This window comes from Haliotis rufescens, unplaced genomic scaffold, assembly GCF_023055435.1.
Source record: "Haliotis rufescens isolate VD_foot unplaced genomic scaffold, xgHalRufe1.0.p SCAF_3, whole genome shotgun sequence".
NCBI lineage: Eukaryota > Metazoa > Mollusca > Gastropoda > Lepetellida > Haliotidae > Haliotis > Haliotis rufescens.
Window position 1 is genome coordinate 13,706,281 of NW_025964001.1, and position 23,478 is coordinate 13,729,758.

Consider the following 23,478-nt stretch of genomic DNA (forward strand, 5'->3'; position numbering starts at 1 on the left):
AGGACACATCAATTAGGGTTGATTGATTTTCTTTATGGAGTTCGGTAAACAAAGTACCTGTCATTAGCGAGTCAAGGGCAGACAATAATAATAGTGTAGCGCCATGAGCATCTACTTGGTGAATGGAATCTGGTGCATTTTAAATGCACTTATTATTGTTACTAACTTGCGTTATCACTATTTTGTGGTGTGATATGTGTGGATTATGTGGTTTACATCACTTCCTGTTTTGGATCGTGCATAATCAGTATGCATACGACTTAGCTTGGGCCAAGGGACATCGTCCAAACAAATGGGCTCTTTTCTGACCATTTACGAATGGAGGTAGAGGTAATTCCACTTATAAAAAACTTTCCAGAAACTATCATTACAAAGTTAACGTGTATAGTTACAAGAAGCCGTGACATACCGCAAGGAGTCCTGTATTCGATCAAATGATGAAATATCGTGCTTAGATAGTGAAAGCTCTGGGTATGTGGATTTTGAGATTTATCGATACAGTGATTATATAGAGCCTGCGATAATAGAGTCATACTATACACTAGTCCGAAATCTGATTAGGTCAGCTCATAACGATGCATGTTTACTTAAAATGAGAGGCGGTCGGGTAGCCTAGTGGTCAGAGTGTTCACTCGTCACGCCAAAGATCGGTATTCGATTCCCGACATGGGTACAATGTGTGAAGCCCATTTCTGGTGAAATATTGCTGGAATATTTCTTAAAGCGGCGTAAAACCATACTCACTCACTCACTCACTCACTTAAAATGATGTCCAAAGAACAGCTGGCATGAGAACATTCAAAAGACAACTAAATTATTGTTGTTAACCATTGGCAGGAATGTTTAGTATAAGGTAAGAAAGTGGAATTAGATGTGTAAAAAGACTGGTAAAAACAGGTAAAAGTTGAGGTAAAAAGTAATTTAATTTTTTTAATGAGTGGTTACTGTTGTTCAGGGATAAATGTTCCAAATTGATGGTATGACCAGGTGACTTTTATCATGGTTTTTGTTTTGTATGCAGTTTGAATCTGTAGAAGAAAGTGAAGAACACAGTGATTTAAATATACAGAGCCACTAGCAGAAAGTCACAGCCTAGTACAGGTCTTACTGTCCATACATTAACATTCAAGCCTTGAAGATGTAGCATATGGACAAGTTTGAGCTAGTCGACTCAACAGAGTGACCACCTCCTTTATCACATCTTTGTATAAGGTTAATGTCCTTCCAGGTCAAATTATGAAACATGGATCAAATTTAACAACATTTCGTATTAATTCAAATATACACATTTCCCAATTATTGGGGAGAGCTGGAGTAGATACATGAAATGTTGAAAGTAGGACAGTATTGCACATGATGGATACTAATGGCTGCCTTGAATGCAGCTGACATGCTAGTTTCCTGAAACAACTATTATGTTGCAGCATACATCAGCTGTTCTGTACCTGCACGTTGTATTCAGCCTTGTGTGGCTGCATCAATTGAAAATGATTATATAATACCTTCATTGTCACATCTTGACAGCATATGGGCTATTGTTCCATTTTCCATTTGGCAATTTAGTTATGATGTTTTCTCTGTATTTGATATCATCAATCATTTGATGTAATTTGCTGTAGACGTATTGATTGAATGAGTGAACTGAGTAAACACAGTTTGACAATGAGTGAATGAGAGTGGGTTGTTCTACATTGCAGTAAGCAATATTCCAGCATTGTCATGATAACTCCAACATTTCAGATACAACTACTGGTGCACATGGTCAGTGAAATAAGTGCCTACTGTAGGCTTGTGGCAGGTACATCTTGTGTTAAGCTTGTAGTTTCAAATTTGTATGTGTAGGATAAAGTACGATTGAGTGTTTTTATCATATTGAAAACCCACTGTGGGTTAAAGTTTTTAAATAACATAAATACCCAAGGAAAAATGTTTTATCTAACTTATAAACCGAAAAAAAGAAACTTAAAACAATATTTATCTAAATTTTTATGTTTCAAACATACTTTCCACAAACATTAGAAAATAGGCATAAAATATCTGTTGCTGGCATGCGGTACTATCCTCGGGAATATTTAGAAAACATTTGTCATTTGATTCTACATTTCATTACATTGTGTTCAAATTCAAAATAAATTTCCAACGAGAAACATTCTTATGTTACAATCTAAACGGAAGTTGTATTATCAGTGTTTGAAATACCTGCCTGCCCGACCGTCCGAGACGGGTTGATTTCAACTCGGGCTGCCAGATTTTCAAATCCCCCTGCCCGACGGTCGGGTTATATTTCATATGTAAAAATATTCTAAATATTTCCGGATGATAAGCATTATTTACATGATGTATTCTAGGATATTAAATACAAATCTAACCTAAAAAGTGTTTGCTATTTCTTTTCTTGCATTACTTCATGTTCAATGAATTCGATTTAAAGTTTTAATTAAATTATCCTGAGAAACATATGACTATAGTGGGCAGGCAGGTTTTGGTCAGGGCTGGCAAGTATTTCAGCTAGCCAGTCCTGTGGTCTGGCTGAAATTTTTGGAGTTTCATACCCTGGTATTATATAAAATCCCAAGGATATTATAACAAATCCTGGGGATAATATAACATCCCTGTTTGTGAGATATAACTCGACTAGAACAATAGGCTGATGTCACTGGAGGTTTGTAAGGTTCCTTATCGCTGGCAGTAAGTTTATGTGTTGATTTATTTGTCACAGTAAGCTGCTGTGTTTCGAATGAGGGCCTAAAGAACTTAGTTTGGGCCTGCAGCTTCTAAAGTCTGTGGGTCCAGGTGGCAGCATGGCATTTTCTTGTATATCCAACACTATATAGTATAGGTTGTAGGAAGTCAGGTGTATACTTTTATCTGTGTAAGCAGTCTGTGCCAAAATCTTTTAAGTCTACTTGTGCAAACATGGCTCTTAACATCATTTGCTGTAGACTTTAGTGTTATTATATTAACTATTATTAGCTCAGCTTGCTAGACTGATCTGACTTTTACTAGACTCAGGCTTTTGTACTAGTGGATTCATCTTGTGCGTTTTGTGTAAAATGTAAAATAAATGTAAAAAGTTATAGAATCCATGTGCATGTGTTGAAGTAGTTGGTTCCTGATCATATACATGTGTATACATGTATATAATTATATGGTGATGGATATTTTAATTTATTGATTATTAATCATGTTAATCATGAAAGAATTTCATTCAGCCAAATTGGTCAATATGAATGAGCTGAGCGGTCACATGAAAGTTATTAAAACTTTTTAGAAATTTTAAAAACAATAGCTTTGACAAATGTTAATGGATTTCTGCCATCCAAATTTGTTGGGGGCACAGGTGGCCCAGTCGTCTAAGGTGCCGTGATTCACTGTGCAGAGTTGCATCCCTTGGGCATGCCAGAGACCTATGATTGTGGGTTCGAATCCCGGTTCGCCCCAATTATGTTTCTAGGTTATCAGCACCATACCTGTGTTTGTGGGTTTCAATGAAGTGCTAAGCATCTGAGACCTGCATCTCTTCGGGCTTTCCTCCCACATCAAGCTGACACGCCGCGATATAACTGGAATACTGTTAAAAGTGGCATTAAACCCAACTCACTCAAATTATTTGTTATCCTTATTGAGCATGTCCCTGTAATGCCGCTGCAGTTGGTTTCCTTGACAGTGAGCTAGTGATGGATGTTAGATTACATGCCTGATATACCTCTTATATACCCCTAGGGAATTCTTCTGCCATATGATTTAACGACATTGAAGGTCAAGGTCACAAGTGACAAAAATAGACATCGTAAAAGCTTGTGGACCCGAGAATGTGTGTATTTATGAATGGAATTTAATGAAATTTGATAATCATGATCTCTCAGGGAGGTTCTTGATCGCCTTTTAGTGACATCTGTGTGAGGTCGAGGTCACCAGGATTCGGGGTAGAATAGGTCTTCAGCAACCCATGCTTGTCGTAAGAGGCGACCAACTAATCTGTACATTTTCCAGTCATTTATGACAGACTATAAATATGAACTCCATGCCTGTAATATGTCATGGTTGTGTCAAATGTAAAGGTCACTTTGAAGGTCAATAACTCATGAAATTGCTTTTAAATTGTTTTATTCAGAAAGTTTTATCAGTGTGATAAAGAGACTTTATATTTGGAATACCATCTAAGTGTGCAACAAGTTATGTTTTTGCATGTGATTAGATGGCATTGAAGGTCAAGGTCACTCAGTGTGAACTGGCGATTATTAAAAAAAAATATGATTGGCTTTTGATCAGGTGTGGTCTGAATTGTATCAAAGTTTTGGTAATTTATACATAAGGTCATGGTTACTAGAGATCAGATGTTAAAATATGGTTTAAAATACATGGATTTTTAACAATACAACCAGGAAGGGCTTATGATTTTGTTGCTGATTACAGTGGGGTGTTGCATCTGTTTTTGCATCACGTGCTATCACTGTTCCAGCTCTCTATATATTAGCTACATGGCTATCACTTTGATGTTTATAAATATGATTTACAATGTCTGTTGACACGCCGGAAGGGTTTGATGGGGTAATTTAGACACGGAGTTATGTCAACACAAAGTCAGCTGTTTTTGTGTGCGGTCTTGGTGTGCTATGACAATTTTAGCACATGTGTTATGGTAGTGCAGTTGGACATGGATAATTGTCCTTTGGGGATTCTGGAGCAGAATAACTTCCTGGTGTCCACTCCAAGTGTCCACTCTCCAGTGTCCCATGCATGAAGTCGGAGCTGTCTTGCTGGCATTTGGTAGCTGAGATAATGTGCAATGCTTGTGATATCAACCAATGGTTTGCCTCGCCCAGATTTGATTATTTACAGGCCATCTTATTATTACTGAAATATTGTTGACTAATTCATTAATTCTCTCATCCACTGCCACCAATATTTATGGACATGGAAAAAGTTTGTTATTGGTTACAAATGTATGAGTATAAGAGTGAAATTGTTAACAAAGGCACTGTAAGTGTATGATAAACAAATTATCTATGATGTTGACTGGATATTTGTCATTACATAAGTTTGAAGGCAGAAATGTTTAAGTGGAAATTTATTGAATTTTGCTTACATCCCTCGGTTTGTCTTTCTACTAACCAAATCTGATTTTCAATCTTGATTGTTTGTTTGTTTCTTGTTTAACACCACACTCAGCAATATTCCAGCTGTATGACGGCAGTCTGAAGATAATCGAGTCTGGACCAGACAACCCAGTGATTGATATCATGAGCATCTATGCAGTTGGGATACAATGTCATATATCAACCAAGTCAGCAAGCCTGACCACCTGATACCGTTAGTCGCCTCCTACGGCAAGCATAGTGCCCTTTTACGACAAGCATAGTCCCCTTTTATGGCAAGCAATGGGTTGCTGAAGACCTATTCTACCCCATATCATTAATCATGTAAGGAATGCTGATTATGCTAACAGACTGCAGAAACTGTTCACATGTAACAGGGAGGAGTATAGTTAGTTTGGTCTGTTTAGTTCATGTCATTCCACTGTCATATCAAGGGTAATGCAGCAATGGCTTCTTCTTCAGCTGTCACAACATGTCTGCACGCAGCGAGACTCAAACCAAGTGAACTATACACAATGCAACACCCCACATAGTTTGGGCATTCCTTAGATGTTGACAGATGACAAAGAAGACACAATTTATGGAGAACACTTCTTTAATGTACACCATAATTCCTAACTTGACAAGGGCATAAGGGTCCATACCGAAATGTATAGTCCATAAAAGAAAGAAATTGTTATCCATCAGTTGTGTCTACTTTGTCACCACCTAGTGCATATGGATGACTTTAACACATACAATGCTGTTCTCATTTGAGTGAGTGAGGGACAGAAAGATTATTACACATCTTGTAATGAATTGAGAGCATGAGCTATAATACATGTTATCGGTGATTGACGGCAACCAGCCAGGCCTCACAATGTATTTTAGGGGATTACAGCTAATATTTGAATTACATGCTGATTTGTTTGGTTTGTTTGTCACCATGGTTACGATCTATACCTAAGTATCGTGTGCAGAGTTGGGTCCTTTGGTTTTGCGTGTATCATGGGTTTGATTTCACATTCGCCCTGATTATGATCCTAGGTTTGTCAGCACCATACTTTTGCTCAGTGGGGTTGTCTACGATCAGCGTCACTTCAGGCTTTCCTCAACCAATAGCTGTCATGCCATGATAGTACTGTAATACTGTTCAAAGTCGAGGAAAACTCAACTGTTATATCTCTAGATGATGAGTGAGTGAATGACGGAAAGTTGTTTTTAGTCACCAATATTACAGTTGCGTAATGTATGGGTGGCCATTCGGTAAAAAAATAGAAAGTTGAAATAAGGGACAGAAGTATGCAATACAGTAGTCAAATGTTACGTAAAGACATCATATGAAAAGAAAGAACAATGTGTACTAAAGAACGTCGGTGCGCACCAAAGGACACTAAACTGCTAAACCTATGATTGTGGGTTCGAGTCCTGGTTCGCCCCAATTATGTTCCTAGGTTTATCAGCACCATACCTGTGCTCGTGGGTTTCACCGAAGTGGTAAACGTCTGAAACCTGCATCACTTCGGGCTTTCCTCCCACATTAAGCTGACACGCCGCGATATAACTGGAATACTGTTATATGTGGCTTAAACCCAACTCACTCACTCACTCACTATGTTAGAGTTATGGCAGTTGTAGCACTAAGATTGCATTGCGGAATGAGGCCATGGACCAAACAAACCTACGGAAACTACAGAATCAGCCAGGAACACATTGTAAACACATTGTTTTAGTGGACTTTGATGACAAGCCTGGGCACTGTGGTTCCACTCTGCTCCAGTAAATTCATGTTTGGTATTGAGCAACTACAGTAAACTACAGTTATAACGAACTCAAAGGGACTACTAATTTTAGTTCGTTATAACCGTAGATCGTTATAAACATATATACAGCATAACTACAGCAAATAGTCGGGACCAAAAGTAAGTTTGTTATATCCTTCAGTTCGTTATAAGCGTGTTGGTTATAACCGTAGTTTACTGTATCAAACTAGCAAACATGAGTAATATCAGTACTTGTTGTCTGCAGTGATGTCATGCCTGTACGCTTGTGTTTCAGAAAGCCTTGCCTTAACAACCTTTAACGTGGGCGAGCAGACACCGCACATCCGCAATGTCCGAGTGTTTGAGTTTTCGGAGGGAGTCCCTGGAGGGCACAAGCCTTGTACCTGGTTCAGCGTCAACCAACCACCCAAAGGACTGGACAATATGTCCACCTACCAGGTCAGTAGGCATTAAGACTAGTGGAGAGAAGCTCACTGGAGAGTGGCAGGAACAATTGTCTTCCGTGGGATACTAGAGAATCTCACTCAAGTGTCTTCCGAGATCAAATATATTATGATGAGTTGGTAAAATATCTGAAGCTGGCTGAGGATATTGTTATTTTTTATCAACAAGTCTTCATATATTTGAGCTTGAAATATATGAGGGTGAGATTCTATTTATCATCCAAAATCATTTTTCCAGCTGTTTCGGTTTGTAAATTGTAGTATCCAGTGTCTTGAGTGTAACTAGTACAGCCAACCAGTTTCAGTAGCAGAGAGATTAGTGATGTCATTTGATTGTGACATCATGATAATGATGATGTCACAATGATTTGCAAAGCATTGTGATGCAATTTCATTGTTGCCATATCTTTTTGGAGATATTGCTTTATCATATAATAAATAGGTTTCTCGGCAGGATAAAGCCAAAAGATAAAAATGATATCCATATGGGTTATATAGGATAAAGATGCAAATATGAAAGGTCATGTAGGTACTACTTTCAAGCAAAGAATTAACCATCAGGAATCTGGAGAAACTACGGATAATTGTAACTAAAACAATTGTCCAAAATACTGAAAATCAGTGTCTAAGTGGCACGCAGCTGAGGCATTTAACAAGATTTGGCAACTTTAGAGATATATATTTCAAAATATTTCTGAAGTGTTACCCTGCTTCATTTTGTCACTGTGTGTACATCTTAATAACGTTATGACAGACCAGGCAGATTCTAAACCAACATGACTTCTCATAGACTAAGGTTAGAGTAGATTCCCTTTGATAAAAGGCAGTTACTCTTTCCGACGGGCATTGAATTACTTTTTAGATCTCATCCAGATATTTAGAAAATGTGAGACAGCCTGAGCATGAGTATAAATATTTTTTATGATATGTTGTTGTTTTTTTAAAAAGGGAATCTGTGTACGTTAACTGTGACTGATGTGATTCTCGTGATCCACCTATGAATCTTAGGATGATTGTTTAAATATGTATTTTATATAAGATATTTTTGTGATTAAGAATATTCCCGTTTTCCACTTTCAAGAGTCATAAATTACCCGAAGTGCTCATGAAGTTAATCCATTGATGAGGTTATTAATACTTGCAATGGTAATTTGAAGAAAACCTATTAAGGTGTGTTACAGGGACATGCAGTTCATGTCTTTCTTTGTTGGAGGAGCAGTAGATCAGTGGTATTTCTAGACCTGTTCAAATGTGTTCCCATAGCACACCTCACTGCAGCTGTATGGGGGTCGTGATGGGCGTCAGTGATAAACACCTAACAAACTAAGTATAGTGTTTTTCTGCTGTGGATCATATGTCATGTCATGAGTTGTGTTGTGCGTCTCGAGTGTAAGTGATTGATAAGGTTTTAGCACATATGCCAAGTGGTGCAGTGGACTCTGATGAAGGCTTATGGTTGGGACATTATTCAGTGACTTTGCTTGTCGTAAGAGGCGACTAATGGGATCGGGTCGTTAGGCTTGCTGACTTGGTTGATGCATGTCATCATATCCAAATCGTGTAGATTGATGCTCATGATGTCAATCACTGGATTGTCTGGCTCGATTATTTACAGACCACCGTCATATGGCTGGAATATTGCTGAGTGTGGTGTTAAACAACAAACAAACAAACAAACAGTGAGCAAAGACTCGCCCACATTAACAACATATTCTGATATACTCTCTGTTTTTTATGGAAAACTTAATGATCATCATATCTTTGCCAGAATCAGAGCCCTGTTCCACTAGGGTTTTGGAGTTACGATACAACTTCATGCTAAGCTCATGCAGTACAACAGCCTTCGAGTCCATCAGAATCATCCAAATTTTGTTGGAAAACAGCACTTAAGAAAGCGCTAGCCTGAGACAGTAGGTCCTAGAATGTTTACAATATCTGCTTAGAGGTGGATGCAAGTATTGTATTGGTCCTGACTCGTGTGAATTCTCTTTTTCTGTACTTAAAGTTCAATTTATGCAATATTGAGAAAAGCAGTGGAATAGCAGTTTGTGTTTGTGATCCTCAGGTCGTGGTTGAGTCTGACGTGACGATGCAGTGTGAGGACTTCAAGATGATCTTTCGTGGACGTGTAGGCAGCAAGAGGTAAGGTCAAGGTTACATGGAGCCAAGGTCACCTGCGAATCTTCGCAATTAACAAACCATATTATTAATCTTTATCATTTACAAGTTGATACAAGCTTATCTTTACAAGTCATCATATCTTTAGTGTACATTATCTTTGTACAAAATTTCATTATATTTGCATTTATGACATCTTGCTTATTGGAACTATTTTCAAAATGCAATTATTATTTCTATAATTTCCATAATTGTTTATCAATATCAGTCATTTGTTTAAAAAAAAATATTAGCTCTCATGAATTCAAAAGATAAGGCAAAAATTCAAATTAGATTTCTGTTATTGTTAATATAGATGTTATTGCTTAGATTAGTAGGGGTTTATGGTAAGTGGTGAGGCTATCAGTATCTGTAGCTCATGAGTTTACTGGGAGCTTAATTGCTGATCAATTTTGTCCTCCATCACAATGACTGTACATCCTGCTCATGTGATAAATGGTCACATCGTGACCTGTTACAGATATTGATTGTTGTCCCTGGCAACTGCTGATGCATACTGATTCTCTGGGATATAACACAGGATGTTCCACATCGCTGCATTGACTGAATTACATACAGGGATGCTATAGCTTATTTACCATCCACATCTGTGCAATACACCTGGGAGGAAGCCTGCGCAGTAGGGACAAAACATTCAGTATAGTCAGCTGAATAAGTACTTAGCTGATAAAGATAAAGAGGAAGCAGTAAATATGTTTAGCATGGTCAGTTGAATATGTCAATACTGAGTGTGTGAGTGAGTATGGTTTTACCCTGAATTTAGCAATATTCCAGCAATATCACGGCGGGTGACACCAGAAATGGGCTTCACGCATTGTACCCATGTCGGGAATCGAACTCAGGTCTTTGGCATGACGAGTGAACGCTTTAACCACTAGGCTACCCGACCGCCCCATGTCCATACTGAGTCAGATTGTGTTGAAAGTGATACTCATGCATAATAGAAACCCTGGTGTGAAATTGTTAGCTTGAACATGCATCTAGTCTAAATTTGGAGGGCTGCATTAAAAAAAGAAGCAAAATTATGTTTAGGCCATCCAATCACCAATATTTGTTTTCATGGAAAGCCTTTTTATCAAAGGCGATGCAATTTACTGTGAAGAGTTGTGCCCCTTGGCCCATATGATTGTGGGTTTAAATCCCAGATTTGCCCTGATTATGATTTTTGGTTTGTCAGCACCATACCATTGTTGTTGGGTTTTACCAAAGTAGTAAATGTCTAAGACCTGTATCATTTCAGGCTTTCCTCAAACCTTAAACTGACTTGCTGTGATATTACTAAAGTACTGTTCAAAGTGATGGTAAATTCTACTCACTTGCTAACTCAAGGGGTATCCTGATATATGTTATCACTATTCGGGCTAGTAAATGATTTAGGTAAATTTGCACTGCTGTGAACATGAGCTCATATGGCAGGAATATCCCTCCATGACAGGGTGAAAACACAAATACTTAGCTCCAGGACTGTGGCAGGAATATCCCTCCATGACAGGGTGAAAACACAAATACTTAGCTCCAGGACTGTGGCAGGAATATCCCTCCATGACAGGGTGAAAACACTAATACTTAGCTCCAGGACTGTATACAGTGTTTTTCTCCATGGCAGGGTGAATGTTGGCTTTGACATGGTCATACAGGAACTGGTTCTGTCTGGCACGGTGCAGGCCATCATCCAGTTCTCTATGGACGTCCCCTTCCCTCACATCGCCAAGGCAACCGTCTGCTTCACAGAAAAGTAAGGAACTATGTTTTATTTTAGCAAAGAAAGGGACTGTTAAATAACTGCCCATTGAATCTTGCTTTATTTGCAGACCTTATATGTGGTAAGAGTTTCATTTATGCAAATGTATTCAAGAATTATGAAGTGAATTATTAATTTTGTCGTTATCATGCTGATAGAATGATAGATGATAAAGGTTGCATTTGTGACACCCTAGCTCACCATAGTAGATAGAAGATGTACCTTTGTCTCATACATCGTGCTGACCTTTCATGCTTATTTATAGCCTAAAATACAACATTGCTACAATTAACTGCAAAAGTGTTTAAGGGTATTTAAACCAAATTTGTTAGAGCTGCCAAATGGCCTGGGCCTACTTGCACAAAGCAATCTTAGCGTCAAGATGATCGTAACTCCCATACTGTTACATAGGCTGACGATAGTCTTAGCGTTAAGACCGCTTTGTGCAAGTGGGCTCTGATCTTAGTCCCTTCAGATGAATCTATTGTATCCACAGCATGAGTGTCATTTCTATCCTCCATATTGTAGACCTGATGTGACCTTCAACATCAGCCTGCTGCGGGCAATACAGATGATGGAGGTGCCGTTACTGAAGAGCTGGATACACACCAACGTCATGGAGAGCTTGACCAAAGGTACCTTAGTGTGCAGGGAGGTGGGAGGCCCTGGTGGGTTGGGTTGAGAGGGGCAGGCAGGTATGTTCTTACTGACGATCTGCAGAAAGGCTGGTACCTTGATGGGATGACACCCATGAAGATCCGGGGTAGAATAGGTCTTCAGCAAACCATGCTTGCCGTAAAAGGCGACTTTACTGGTCGTAAGAGGCGACTAACGGGATCAAGTGGTCAGACTCGCTGACTTGTTTGATGCATGTCATCGTATCCCAATTGCGTGGATCGATGCTCATGATGTCAATCACTGGATTGTCTGGTCCAGATTTGATTATTTACAGATCGCCATCATATAGCTGGAATATTGCTGAGTGCAGCATTAAACAACAAATATGATGGGATGAGCATTAGTGGTTTGTATCTGAGCCTGTGTGGTGACGCTTGTGTTTGTGTTCCAGCTCTGGTGGACCCTGCGTCAGTGGATATCCACTTTGCCAAGATCGGACCAATCCAGATCAACCGTGGCAAGCCCAAGAAGAACGCAGCAGAGGGTGTACTTACAATACAGTTGAAGGGGGTGCCTGTCAAGGGTGCTGGTATGTATAGGTAGACTCACTTTGCAGACAGAGGTGCTTGGGTGTAACGATTAATTGTATGATGTCACTGTCAAGATCAACTTCACTCACCAGATGGCACAGTGCAACAATGTTCTCTTGAATGCTTGAAACATGTTGTAAGCTGATGATTACTCTTTATTTCCCAATCATCGTGTGATGTTTCCATAGGCTATTTGTGGTTTACGTGTCAGGTCCGGCTGCTGATGTGAGGAACTATTTGTGAAACTCTTTTTGAAGTAATGATGTGATGATAAGTGCTGTAATCTTGCTAAAACATGGAAAAACTTGCTCTGTCACGCATTCCCATGTTTGTGTATTCCAGCATCCGATGAGATCCGATACAGCGTACTTCGTGTAGGTGAAAACAAACGTGAGACATTGGAGGTTCCAGCATCAGAGGAGTGGGAGGACGTCTGCTCTTTCTTCATATACAGCCTTTCCAATGAGAAGGTATTGTCTACTGCAGCAGACGGCAAACACATCTGTTATATATGTACTTTAGTCTGTAGTCAGTGACATCTAAGGCTAGGATAATATTGTGTTGCCTAGCAACTGCTTGAGTGAGAAGTACATGGACATATCCAAATTACAAAAATATATGAGATTCTGCCTATCAGTACAAGTGCACTTAATAGCTAAAGACCTGCTCCCGGGTGTGAATTTTGACCAACGACACATCAATGACCTGTTTCACATTGTTCTATTCTCAGACTTAAATTCAAATACTGTTCAAAGCTGCTCAAACCCTTGCTCACTATGACACAGAACAAATACAATGCCAGGGTGTAGCATTAATGATCTTTTCAGAGATTTATGAAAGCGCTGTGCATCTGTGATGTTTTAATATGGATTTTCTGTGTTTGGTTTGGTGGATGTAATTGTATATTGAAGAGTGAAGTATTTAATATGTACCCTGTAATATTACATATGTAATGTTTGCTTCATGACCTTGACCTTGATTGCAGCTCCAGATCAAGAACAAGTGTAAGCGTCTGCTGACTTCCACGGTTCTGGAGAAACATGAATGCTACCTGTCTTCATTCCCCTTCAAAGTGCGAGAATTGTAAGTCTTGTAGATAGTTATTTCATGAGATACATCCAATTTAGGCCCTATTCTTGTTATGTTTTTGTTTTTTTGTCAAAGAAATATGATTCATCCTTTGTAAGCTAGGTACTGGTGCTTGAGTCATGTTGGTGAAAAGCATTCTGAAATGACACATATAGTGGTAGAACATACTTTACCCTATTACAAGTATCTATACTCTAAGGGACTTTCCTCTAGGGTGTCGGGGGCAGTGGGGGAGCCCAGTGGTTAAAAGCGTTTGCTCGTCATGCCAAAGACCTGGGTTCTATTCCCCACATGGGTACAATGTGTGAAGCCGATTTCTGGTGTACCCTGCCTTGAAATTGCTGGAATAGTGCTCAAAGATGCGTAAAACCATACTCACTCACTCACTCTAGTCTGTCCTGTGAAAATAGGGAACAATGGGGTAGCAAAGTGCTTAAACATTGGCTCGTCACACCAAAGTGCAGGTTTAATTCCCCACATGGTTACAATGTCTGAAGCCCATTTTTTGTGTGATATTGCTTGAATTTGTGGTGTAAAACTATGCTCACTCATTTAAAAATGTGCCTGTCCAGATGATTTTGCTTTGAATGTTGCTGGATTAACACACTTTCCCTGTTTCCAGTGCGGACAAGGAGATCAAGAACAAGGACGGGTCCCTGCTGTCCATGAAGATGCAGTACACCGCCCTACCTGCCCTCAACCTGGAGACTCTCCTGGAATCAAAGAGAGACAAAGTCACAGAAAGTGAGACCATAATCAATATCTGTACAGGAAGTGTTGCCAGAAACTGGTCCTATAGTCCCAAACAGAACTCAAAATGGTAGAGCAATAAATTTTGAAGAAATTGCTGACATCTCAGTGGTTATATTTGTTACTTAGATCTGCCACTTAACCACTGCAGCTTGATAGTGAAAATATGAATGATTATTCCATGCCCCTTTAGTTCTAAGGACACCAGATTCTACATACTGAAACCTATATCTATCAATTAACAGAACAAAAGTTATCAAGATGTTGGTCATCTGAAATCACTTGGCCATCAGAGATTATCACTTAGAAGTTTATTGTACAACCTTTGCTTAATGTTAGCATATATCTGTTATTCATACTAAAGTTCCCTGACCTTGACCTTGACCTTGCAGCTGCTGGGGTGATGTACATCTGTATCCATGGTGCTGTGAATGTGTTGGTGGCAGACAAGAATGGAGCATCAGATCCATACTGTGTCCTCTTCTGTGACAGGCGCAGGGTAAGGCCATTATTGAGAGATGGATTGAACATATTACACCATTATATTATACAAATATTTACTCTTGATGAGGTCAGTGTGCAAAAATAAGGACCTGAAGAACCGACTCCTGAGGTGGTCTGACCCGACCGAGGTTGCATATTGACCTCTTCAAAAGTAACAGTTTGTTTCATTGTACCGAAATTCACTATAAAGTTTATGTAGCCTTTAAACCATCCTCTGTTTCATGACAGTTACCTAACTGTGAACCGTAAAATGTTAGCACCAGACGCCATCTTGTTTTCTAGCAGACAAGTCAATATTCATCACGTAACATGGTACCGTTGTACAAAACAACTTAAGTGCTAAGACTGTCATAAGTCTGTGTTAAGGTATAGGAGTTACGATCACCTACGATAGCTTTGTACAACTCACCCAAGGTAAATACAGATCATGTGACGAGTCAATAGTCAAAGTCAGTGTCTGTCACGTGATGTTGGGGTCTACATTGAAATGTATTGTTTCATCACGTGGTATGGATTAGCCAATGGAATTGCAAGATTCTAAAAGCTAAAAAAAATTGTCTTGGTACTCAGGCACCACCCACATCATCATAAAGTCTGTTGCAGATTTTGTTTTTATTTCCATTTTCAAAACAATATAAAAATCCTAATCCAAATACTTAAAAACAATGAAAAAAAAATTAAAACGGAAACAAAAACGAAATGTGCAGTGAACTTCATGATGATGTGGGCAGTGCCTGAGAACCAAGACCTTTTAGTCATTTTAGGCTAATAGAGGTGTAACAAACTGTTTTAATGACACATGTCAGTAAGCCTGTTCTAGCACATTTATAAGCCTGTTCTAGCAAATATTTCTTACACGTTCCTCTCCTTTCTGCTGACTGTGCAGTTCTCCTATTCCTATGCTCCTGTGTGTGACACTAAAACAACACAGTGTTATTGAGTCACATTTTGAAGTGTTTATCTCAACATTGAACATGTGCTGTTGATGTGAAGTCTTTACGTTGCCTTTAAAGATGTTACCAATGATACTTTGATGACACATCCTGTGTTTGTTCAGGTGCTGACCACACCCTACATACCACACACTCGGAACCCACGCTGGGAATCTTCGGTGGAGTTTTTTGTGTCGGACTACACCAAGGTTTGTATAATGTCACCACTTATATATTAAAATATAATTTAATTTTGTATATGTTCATTGTAATTCTAGGAAGCTGAGGCAGAATGGGTCTATTCCTGTAATTTAATTTCCAAATGAATGTAAACAAATGAGTTGCGCCATAGAGATGGACTGAATTTATCGTAATGTAATATTGGGGAATCCCAATGCAAGTTCAGGGATTCCCCTGCCTCCTTCTTCCTGGGCCAAAATGTACAACTGGTCTGGACGAACCTTAGTATCTAAAATCATTTTGTGCCTTAACTTACTTGACAAGAGAGGGTCTGTTTGAAGTAAATAATCTGCTTTACCTTCAAATACGTCATTCATTTTGTTAAACTTTGCGATTCTAAACAATAAATGAACAAAGCATCATAGATTTCAGATCTGAAATATTGTTAATTGTGATAGTGATCCACATGACTGACAACATGCCTTTTATATGAAATGTGGGAAGGATAAAGCTATTGTCTGCAGTGTTTATGACCTTCCTCATAACGCAGGGGCGGCTAATCTTAGTCCATACTGTAGAAGGGAGTTCTTTCCCTTGGTATATGACTTGACTGACAGGCTTTGTGTGTTTAATTGGCAAATGACTTTGGTGGCATGCCCGTTTATGTCAGTGAATTAAGCAGTCACCTGATTCATGTTACACCAAAAACTGTAATCCTACGCCAGGAATGTTTATCTATAGCATCATGTGTACTTGTTTTGATTTATATGATTGTTTGTTGTTAAACTATTTTTGAGAACATGTCCTTTTGTCGTGAAATTTAATTGTAAGGATTGACTGTGTATTATTTGTGTTCACTGAGGTATGAATAGGAAAACTGACGTGCAAACTTTTGTATGTTTTTATCATGTTAATAGTGAGTGAGTGAGTGAATATGGTTTTACGCCGCTTTTAGCAATATTCCAGCAATATCACGGCAGGGGACACCAGAAATGGGCTTCACACATTGTACCCATGTCGGGAATCGAACCCGGGTCTTCGGCGTGACGAGCGAACGCTTTAACCACTAGGCTACCCGACCGCCCCTATCATGTTAATAGTTAATGGTGTCATAGAAATTATGCTCCTTTTTTTTCAGAGTTCTTTGTCATTTTTTGTGTTTGACTGGGACGGAACAAACGTCATTGATGATGATTTCCTGGGTTCAACTCATCTGCAGCTTTCCACGGTAATGTGAAAAAGGAAAACATTATTTTATATCTGCAATTATATTTATGTCAATTCCATTGGTTGATGTTTCTCATTTAGCAGTGAATGATTAAAGCCCCACCCTGACTATAAATAGCCCGCAAGGTGGCGGTGTTTCAGTTTCGAACAATGGCTGACAATGTAAACACAACCGAGTGTTGGGAGAAGTTTTTTGAAAACCATACGGTAACCAGATCACCATTGACCGTCAAACTTCGTATCAACTTGAATGACAAACCATGGATACAACAAATGGATCCATATCAAGATATAAGTCAATAAATTTTCTGTAGTTTTATCATAAAAAATTAAAACGATCGTGTTTGGCGTCTGCATCAATCACAGTGGGCGGAGCTTATTTACGGTTGCGCTATAAATAGCAAAGCACATGGTCATGTATACAAGTGACACATTCAATGCATTTGTGGTCAAAGTGTATGGTGTTGCATATTTTTACAGCAGAATAGTAGCAGAACATCAGTTTCGGTTAATGTAACAGTAACAATATTTGAATACGAAATTGACGACGCGATCCGTTCAATCAGAAAATTACAGATATTCACGGATCAAGTTACTTCGGCATAAGGGCTTCATCTGACAAGTGTGACTTTGCCAAAATGCTCTGGACCTGAAGCTCTTTCGAGGACCATCATTCTGCTGTGATCAGCTGGTTGTCCTGTTTAAACAATTATGATGATGTCCCGCTATTGTTGTGGCAGTTGATTCTGAGCCAGGACTTCTCTGGCCATTTTGGATGTGCATTTTATGCAAGTAAAACTGATAGAAGTAGAATCTACTTCTGGAAACAACAGATTCTCATGATTTAATGATTACGGAAAGTTTGATAAAGCTAGAAGTCAGTTGCTTTATTAAGTCTAGTTCACTCACTCCTTCTGACTGTCTTCCTCCACACAGGAGGAAACATGTATTGTGAAGAAGACTCTGACACTGGGTTACAACAAACCGTCCGAGGGATATGTTGTTGACAAGTCCTGTGGAATGATCACTGTCTCAGTGGTCTTCCGACCTGTCTCATCAGTGGCAAAGTCAGGTAGGTAGTCACATTTCACATCCATACCATGTCAAAAGTTTATTGAAAAGAAGGTGATGAAATGCTGTTGTGCTTGTTCCTTCAATAATATGTGCTGTTTAGAAATTCTGTTGTGCTTGTTCCTTCAATAGTATGTGCTGTTTTAGTTTAGTAAAGGTAAGGAACTCTTTTCCCAAACAAAATACCATTCATCTAGGGCACAGCAGTTAGCTGTGCAGAGTGGGATCCCTTGTGAATGCCAGAATCCTGTGATCTTAGTTTGAATCCCAGATACACCCTGATTAAGATTGTAGGTTTGTCAGCACCATACTCATCTTTGTGGGTTTCATCATAGTGGTCAATGTCGAAGATCTACATCACTTTGGGATTTTCATCTATATTAAACTGATACACCGTGATATTACTGAAATTCTTTTCAAAGCAGCATTGAACACAACTTAATGAGATAACCTGTTTGGATTTCAAACATTTTCCATTAGCATGTGTATTATAAGTTGTTTTTCTGTAAGCATTAACATTTCCAGAACATTTCCTGTCTTATCCATTTAACATTTTGTATTTGCTGAGTGTCCAGTTACAGTTTCAATAGCTGTTCAGGAAGTTGAATGAAACCGATGGATATTTCAGAGAAGTTTCGGCAGCTGACTGAGAGCATCAACAATACAGACTTCCTGTACAATGAAGACATGGTGTCCCCTGCATCTGTGGTGAGTAGACATGAAGCTAGATCCACAGTCGTATATCTGTCTTTGCTGCTAGACATCATATCAAATCTGCTGTATCTTACACTCTTTAATATGTGTAGACAAGCCAGAATGTCTGTTTCAGTTCGCCACCATATTTAGAGTTATCCCCCCTGCCTTCACATGATGCATACTTTCAAGCTTCTTAAAAGTTCATTTATTTTAATTTTTTCATTACATGTTAGATTTTGTTAAGTTAATTCATCATGTTCACCTTTATCATTGCCAATGATGAATATTTGTCTCTTGTATAAACCTTTATAGCTCCTGGCACTAATGAATTATGGAAGCAATTGCCATTGGACACCTTAGGACATAGGACTTCTATAAGGAACAACTGTCTTTGTCATTTCTCTTTGTTTTTAAAAACATTAGTCAATGGCCTAATATAATTATTTATGCAATTGAAACCTTGGTCACATTTATTGAGTACGGATTTGAATCACTTGACAAACATTATACCATAGATGCTCTAGGTCAGAAGGATGTATTTTTTTTGTTTTCGTACATGTTTTTGTGCCTAATAAATAAAGAGATATATAAGTGTTCTTAGATGTTTGGATAAAAGATAATTTGTGCTCTTAACAGAAATGGAAACAATAATGTTGTTCCAGCTTTTCTAGTAAAGGGCCCATGTTATTGATGTTTGTATGCTTTGTTTTAGCTACAGGTAAGATGATAGTATCACTGTCATTCCCAGCTAAGTATCATCTTCATCACTATCTTGCAGCCATTCATAGTCTTGTATGTCTATTGTGCTTCTAGATGTAGAATCTCCCCTAGCTGTAGGTGTATCATAGAAGGAGTTAAAAAATGTAAAGACTTCTTTATGAAATATTTTGACTGTCTTTATGTTTTGAAACTTATTGCAATATTCACTGCTTTATTAAATTACTTATTACAAGGTTATATTTGACATATCGGTTATTGTATAATATACTAAGTAGTTTTGAGTTCAATGGCCTTGAAATGTTACAAGGAAATGTCTGATAATGTGTTACAATGAGTTTCTTTTAAATAATTAAAGACTTTTGGTATGTTTTTTTAAATGAATGAATTATTCACTCAAAGTCTGCTTTACACAAACATACAAAATTAACTTTAGTTAATTGTATGCCTAATAACCACAAAAGTTATTTCTTGTTATTCCTTTCTTTTTAGTATGTTTCAGTTGGTAATATATTTCATATTCTTGCAAAATTATTTGATTTCTTTGTACGTTTTAAAAGTTTCACTTGTGTAATAAACAAGTCACTCTGTTTTTATGAAAGAAACTCTCCTATTGCTCCGGTCTAACTCAGCATGCACTAATACTGATACCGGCATGTATATATGTTATCCAATATTTATACTCTGAACTTTAACTTGAATTGAACATAAGAAAGATTTCTTTATATATATACCGGTACTAACATAGTTCAGTAGATGTTTAATACAATGTTTCTCTAGATAACTGATACATTGTATTTGCTTTCAGAAATAAAAGTATTCACACAACGCCTGAATGAACTATATTTCTTGATTTTTGTCTGAAATTAAAACAAGCTTAGGAAATAAAAACCATCCTGATGACATAAAGCTATATATTTTGGTGTAAGAATATTTATTGCCCTTGTTTGCCAAGTGGCCACTCCTGATATGTGTAGAGTATGTGTTCATAAGACCTACTGGGGACACAGGTGGTCCAGTCGTCTCCTGTGGGGAGTTGCATCCCTTAGGCATGCCAGGAACCTATGATCATGGATTTTAATCACAGAATGAAACTGATAATGTTTTTCAAGTTGTAAGCCTCATACTCTCATACTGTTATTTATGGTATTTAGTGGGGTAATAAGCATCTAAGACCATCGCTTCTCACTGACATACTGTGACATAACTAAAACAGTGTTCAAAGCCGCTTTAAACCAAATTCACTCACTCACTCATCAGACCTACTAATGCTGCATTATGTGTTAAGAGCTGTTCTACAGTAATCTGTTTGGGCCTCACTATTTCTTGGTTTACAGATCCGGAAACCCTAAAATTTGGAAAATAATATGAAGGTTCACGCTACCCTGTTAAATGGAAAATAAGTGTATAATAATTACAATTGGTTTTTTTTATGAGGTGATGGTGTGTCATCATACACCAACACTGCATCATTGCTCCTGCTATCTACCACTGGTTTGTCTGGTCCAGATTGAACTATTTACAGGCTGTCATGCAGCTGTAATGTTGCTGAATGCAGTGTATAGCACAATTCACTGTTATTGATAAGAACAAGCTATTTGTCCAACTATATTCTATCCATACAACAGAATGTTAGTCAGCACCGCCTCCGTGGTAAAGTTGTAGAGCGTCCGCCCGGAGAGCGGAAGGTCCGGGGTTGGATTCCCGGCCGCGTCGAACCAAAAGACGTTAAAAGATGGTACTTGTTGTTACCCAGTCTGGCGCTCGGCATTAAAGGGCTAAAACAAGGACTGGTCGGCTCGGAGTCAGTATACTGTGTCTGAGTGGGGTATCCATGTTAAACTATATCCATGATATCTCAGTGTGCTAGCACTATAAATCGGCATCTGTCCGGACTAGTACAAGCAGCCACACACAGGTGCTTGCACGTCGCTATATAAGCGCAATAATCTTGGACGCGACGTTAAACCCAATTTCACCTCACCTCACCAATGTTAGTCAGCTAGTACTAGCATATTTTAAAAGTACAGTATTCCATGATTTGGAGCAGGTTGCTTAAAATGTTGAATGTGGTAATGTTGTAATACCATCCTGGGTACAATGTGTGAAGCCCATTTCTGGTGTCCCCCGCCGTGATATTGCTGGAATATTGCTAAAAGCGGCGTATAACCATACTCACTCACTGTAATACCATCCCTCTTCTGCATGAGAATATGTGAGCAAATGATGAATCATATAACAATAGCCTAATTTGCCTGTCTATATTTGTTGCTATCACTGTTTATACCCCATGAAGATCCAGGTTAATATTGGTCCTTCAGCAGTCTATACTTGTCGTAAAAGGATCGGGTAGTTTAGCTCCCTGACTTGGTTGATTGCATGTCATCATGTCCCAGTTGTGTAGATTGATGCTCATGATGTCTATCACTGGATCTTCTGGTCCAGACTTGCTTGATAGCATGTCACCCTACCCTGACAATATGGATTGATGCTTACAATTTCAATCACTGGATTGTCCGGTCCAGACTAGATTATTTAGAGACTGCTGTCGTATAGCTGGAATATTGCTGAGTACAGCGTTAAACAAACAAATTTTATCAAATGATACAAAGATCATGTGTCATCTATGAATCAACAGGACTTTTTGTGAGGTCCCTCAAGCATGAACATGTCTGTGCATCAGTCTCTGTCACTTCATGTGTTGCACGGCAAAGAAACTCTCAGTTATGGTAGATATAGAGTAATTTGGTTTGTTATGTGTACTTTCTGTTTCCTGTAAGAATGTTTTATCATATTTGTCTTTGAACATAAGGAACATTTTTCATATATACCTCCAAACATTGCAGGTCACAAATCTATCTATCTATCTATCTATCTATCTATCTATCTATCTATCTATCTATCTATCTATCTATCTCTCTCTCTCTCTCTCTATCTATCTATCCATCCATCCATCCATCCATCCATCCATCCATCCATCTGAGCTCCACTTACTTTGTTCATGGCCAGCCACTTAGGTTACCCTTAGTGGCCCTGGCTGTATCAGTGTCTGTTCACACTCCAATGAATCACCGACTGTCAGATGTAGTCTAACTGCTCCCGACTCTACTCCCTCTCGCCCGCTCTGACTGTGAGCGTAGTCACATGCTTCATCTGTTCCTCACATTCACAACTGTAATCACCCACATCCACCCATGTCCTTAATCAACCATTTTTCATATCATATACTATATAAGTAACAGTGTTTGGTCTTATATGATACCATTTCCTTGTGTTTTTTGTTTCTTTTGTAGATCTTGAAACTGTAAGAATATATTTTACTCTATGGATATGGTATCATGAATAAATATACATATACATTGAAAACAAAGTCTTGGATCAGCAGTGTACAAATTCATAAAATATAAGAAATTTGTTTTGAAGTTGTAATCATATTATTTTTGTCAAGATGGTCATCGTCTGATCAAAGACTGTTGTGTTTAGTGTTATGAACTAGACTTCAGTTTTAGATCGACCCCAGTGTGTTTTCTCCATATTTCTCTTAACTAATACATGTTCTCTTCCAGATTAGAAGAATTAACGTGCCCTATGATTTCTTAATAAGTAGTTGTTGATCTTTCTGTTTTACTGAATTCTTTATCCCAGAACATGGCATATCTCCGCCTACCTAAACGAGAAGATGACCAGGTACAATATCCGCCATTTTGTTGTCGTCTGCTAGTCTCTGGCTTCTAGTCACTTGCATGATTGTACTGCCTTCGTTAGGTAGTGGCGGCTCAAGGGTCAAGCATACAACTAACACTGTACATGCACCTAGACACAACCAATTATATACTGAATCGATAGATTTCCCCAAACAGTCAATTAAATATTTACCATT

General features: G+C 38.5%; 1 protein-coding gene across 6 annotated transcripts in view; it reads left to right on the plus strand.

The window, feature by feature from the left end:
- The window catches only part of LOC124134834 (tricalbin-1-like), a 67,613-nt gene that overhangs the window by 21,567 nt on the left and 22,568 nt on the right, over window positions 1-23,478 (plus strand). For 3 of the 6 annotated variants that reach the window (XM_046499891.2, XM_046499893.2, XM_046499895.2), the window contains exons 3-17: window positions 7,137-7,300; window positions 9,371-9,447; window positions 11,090-11,218; window positions 11,753-11,859; window positions 12,294-12,431; window positions 12,775-12,902; window positions 13,418-13,515; window positions 14,144-14,265; window positions 14,664-14,770; window positions 15,833-15,916; window positions 17,026-17,115; window positions 18,051-18,186; window positions 18,814-18,893; window positions 19,594-19,599; window positions 23,244-23,285. In XM_046499891.2, coding sequence (XP_046355847.2) covers window positions 7,137-7,300; window positions 9,371-9,447; window positions 11,090-11,218; window positions 11,753-11,859; window positions 12,294-12,431; window positions 12,775-12,902; window positions 13,418-13,515; window positions 14,144-14,265; window positions 14,664-14,770; window positions 15,833-15,916; window positions 17,026-17,115; window positions 18,051-18,186; window positions 18,814-18,893; window positions 19,594-19,599; window positions 23,244-23,285 — 1,508 coding nt within the window. The remainder of the gene's footprint in view (window positions 1-7,136; window positions 7,301-9,370; window positions 9,448-11,089; window positions 11,219-11,752; window positions 11,860-12,293; window positions 12,432-12,774; window positions 12,903-13,417; window positions 13,516-14,143; window positions 14,266-14,663; window positions 14,771-15,832; window positions 15,917-17,025; window positions 17,116-18,050; window positions 18,187-18,813; window positions 18,894-19,593; window positions 19,600-23,243; window positions 23,286-23,478) is intronic. The other 3 variants (XM_048403785.1, XM_046499892.2, XM_046499894.2) reach the window with 3 other exon arrangements.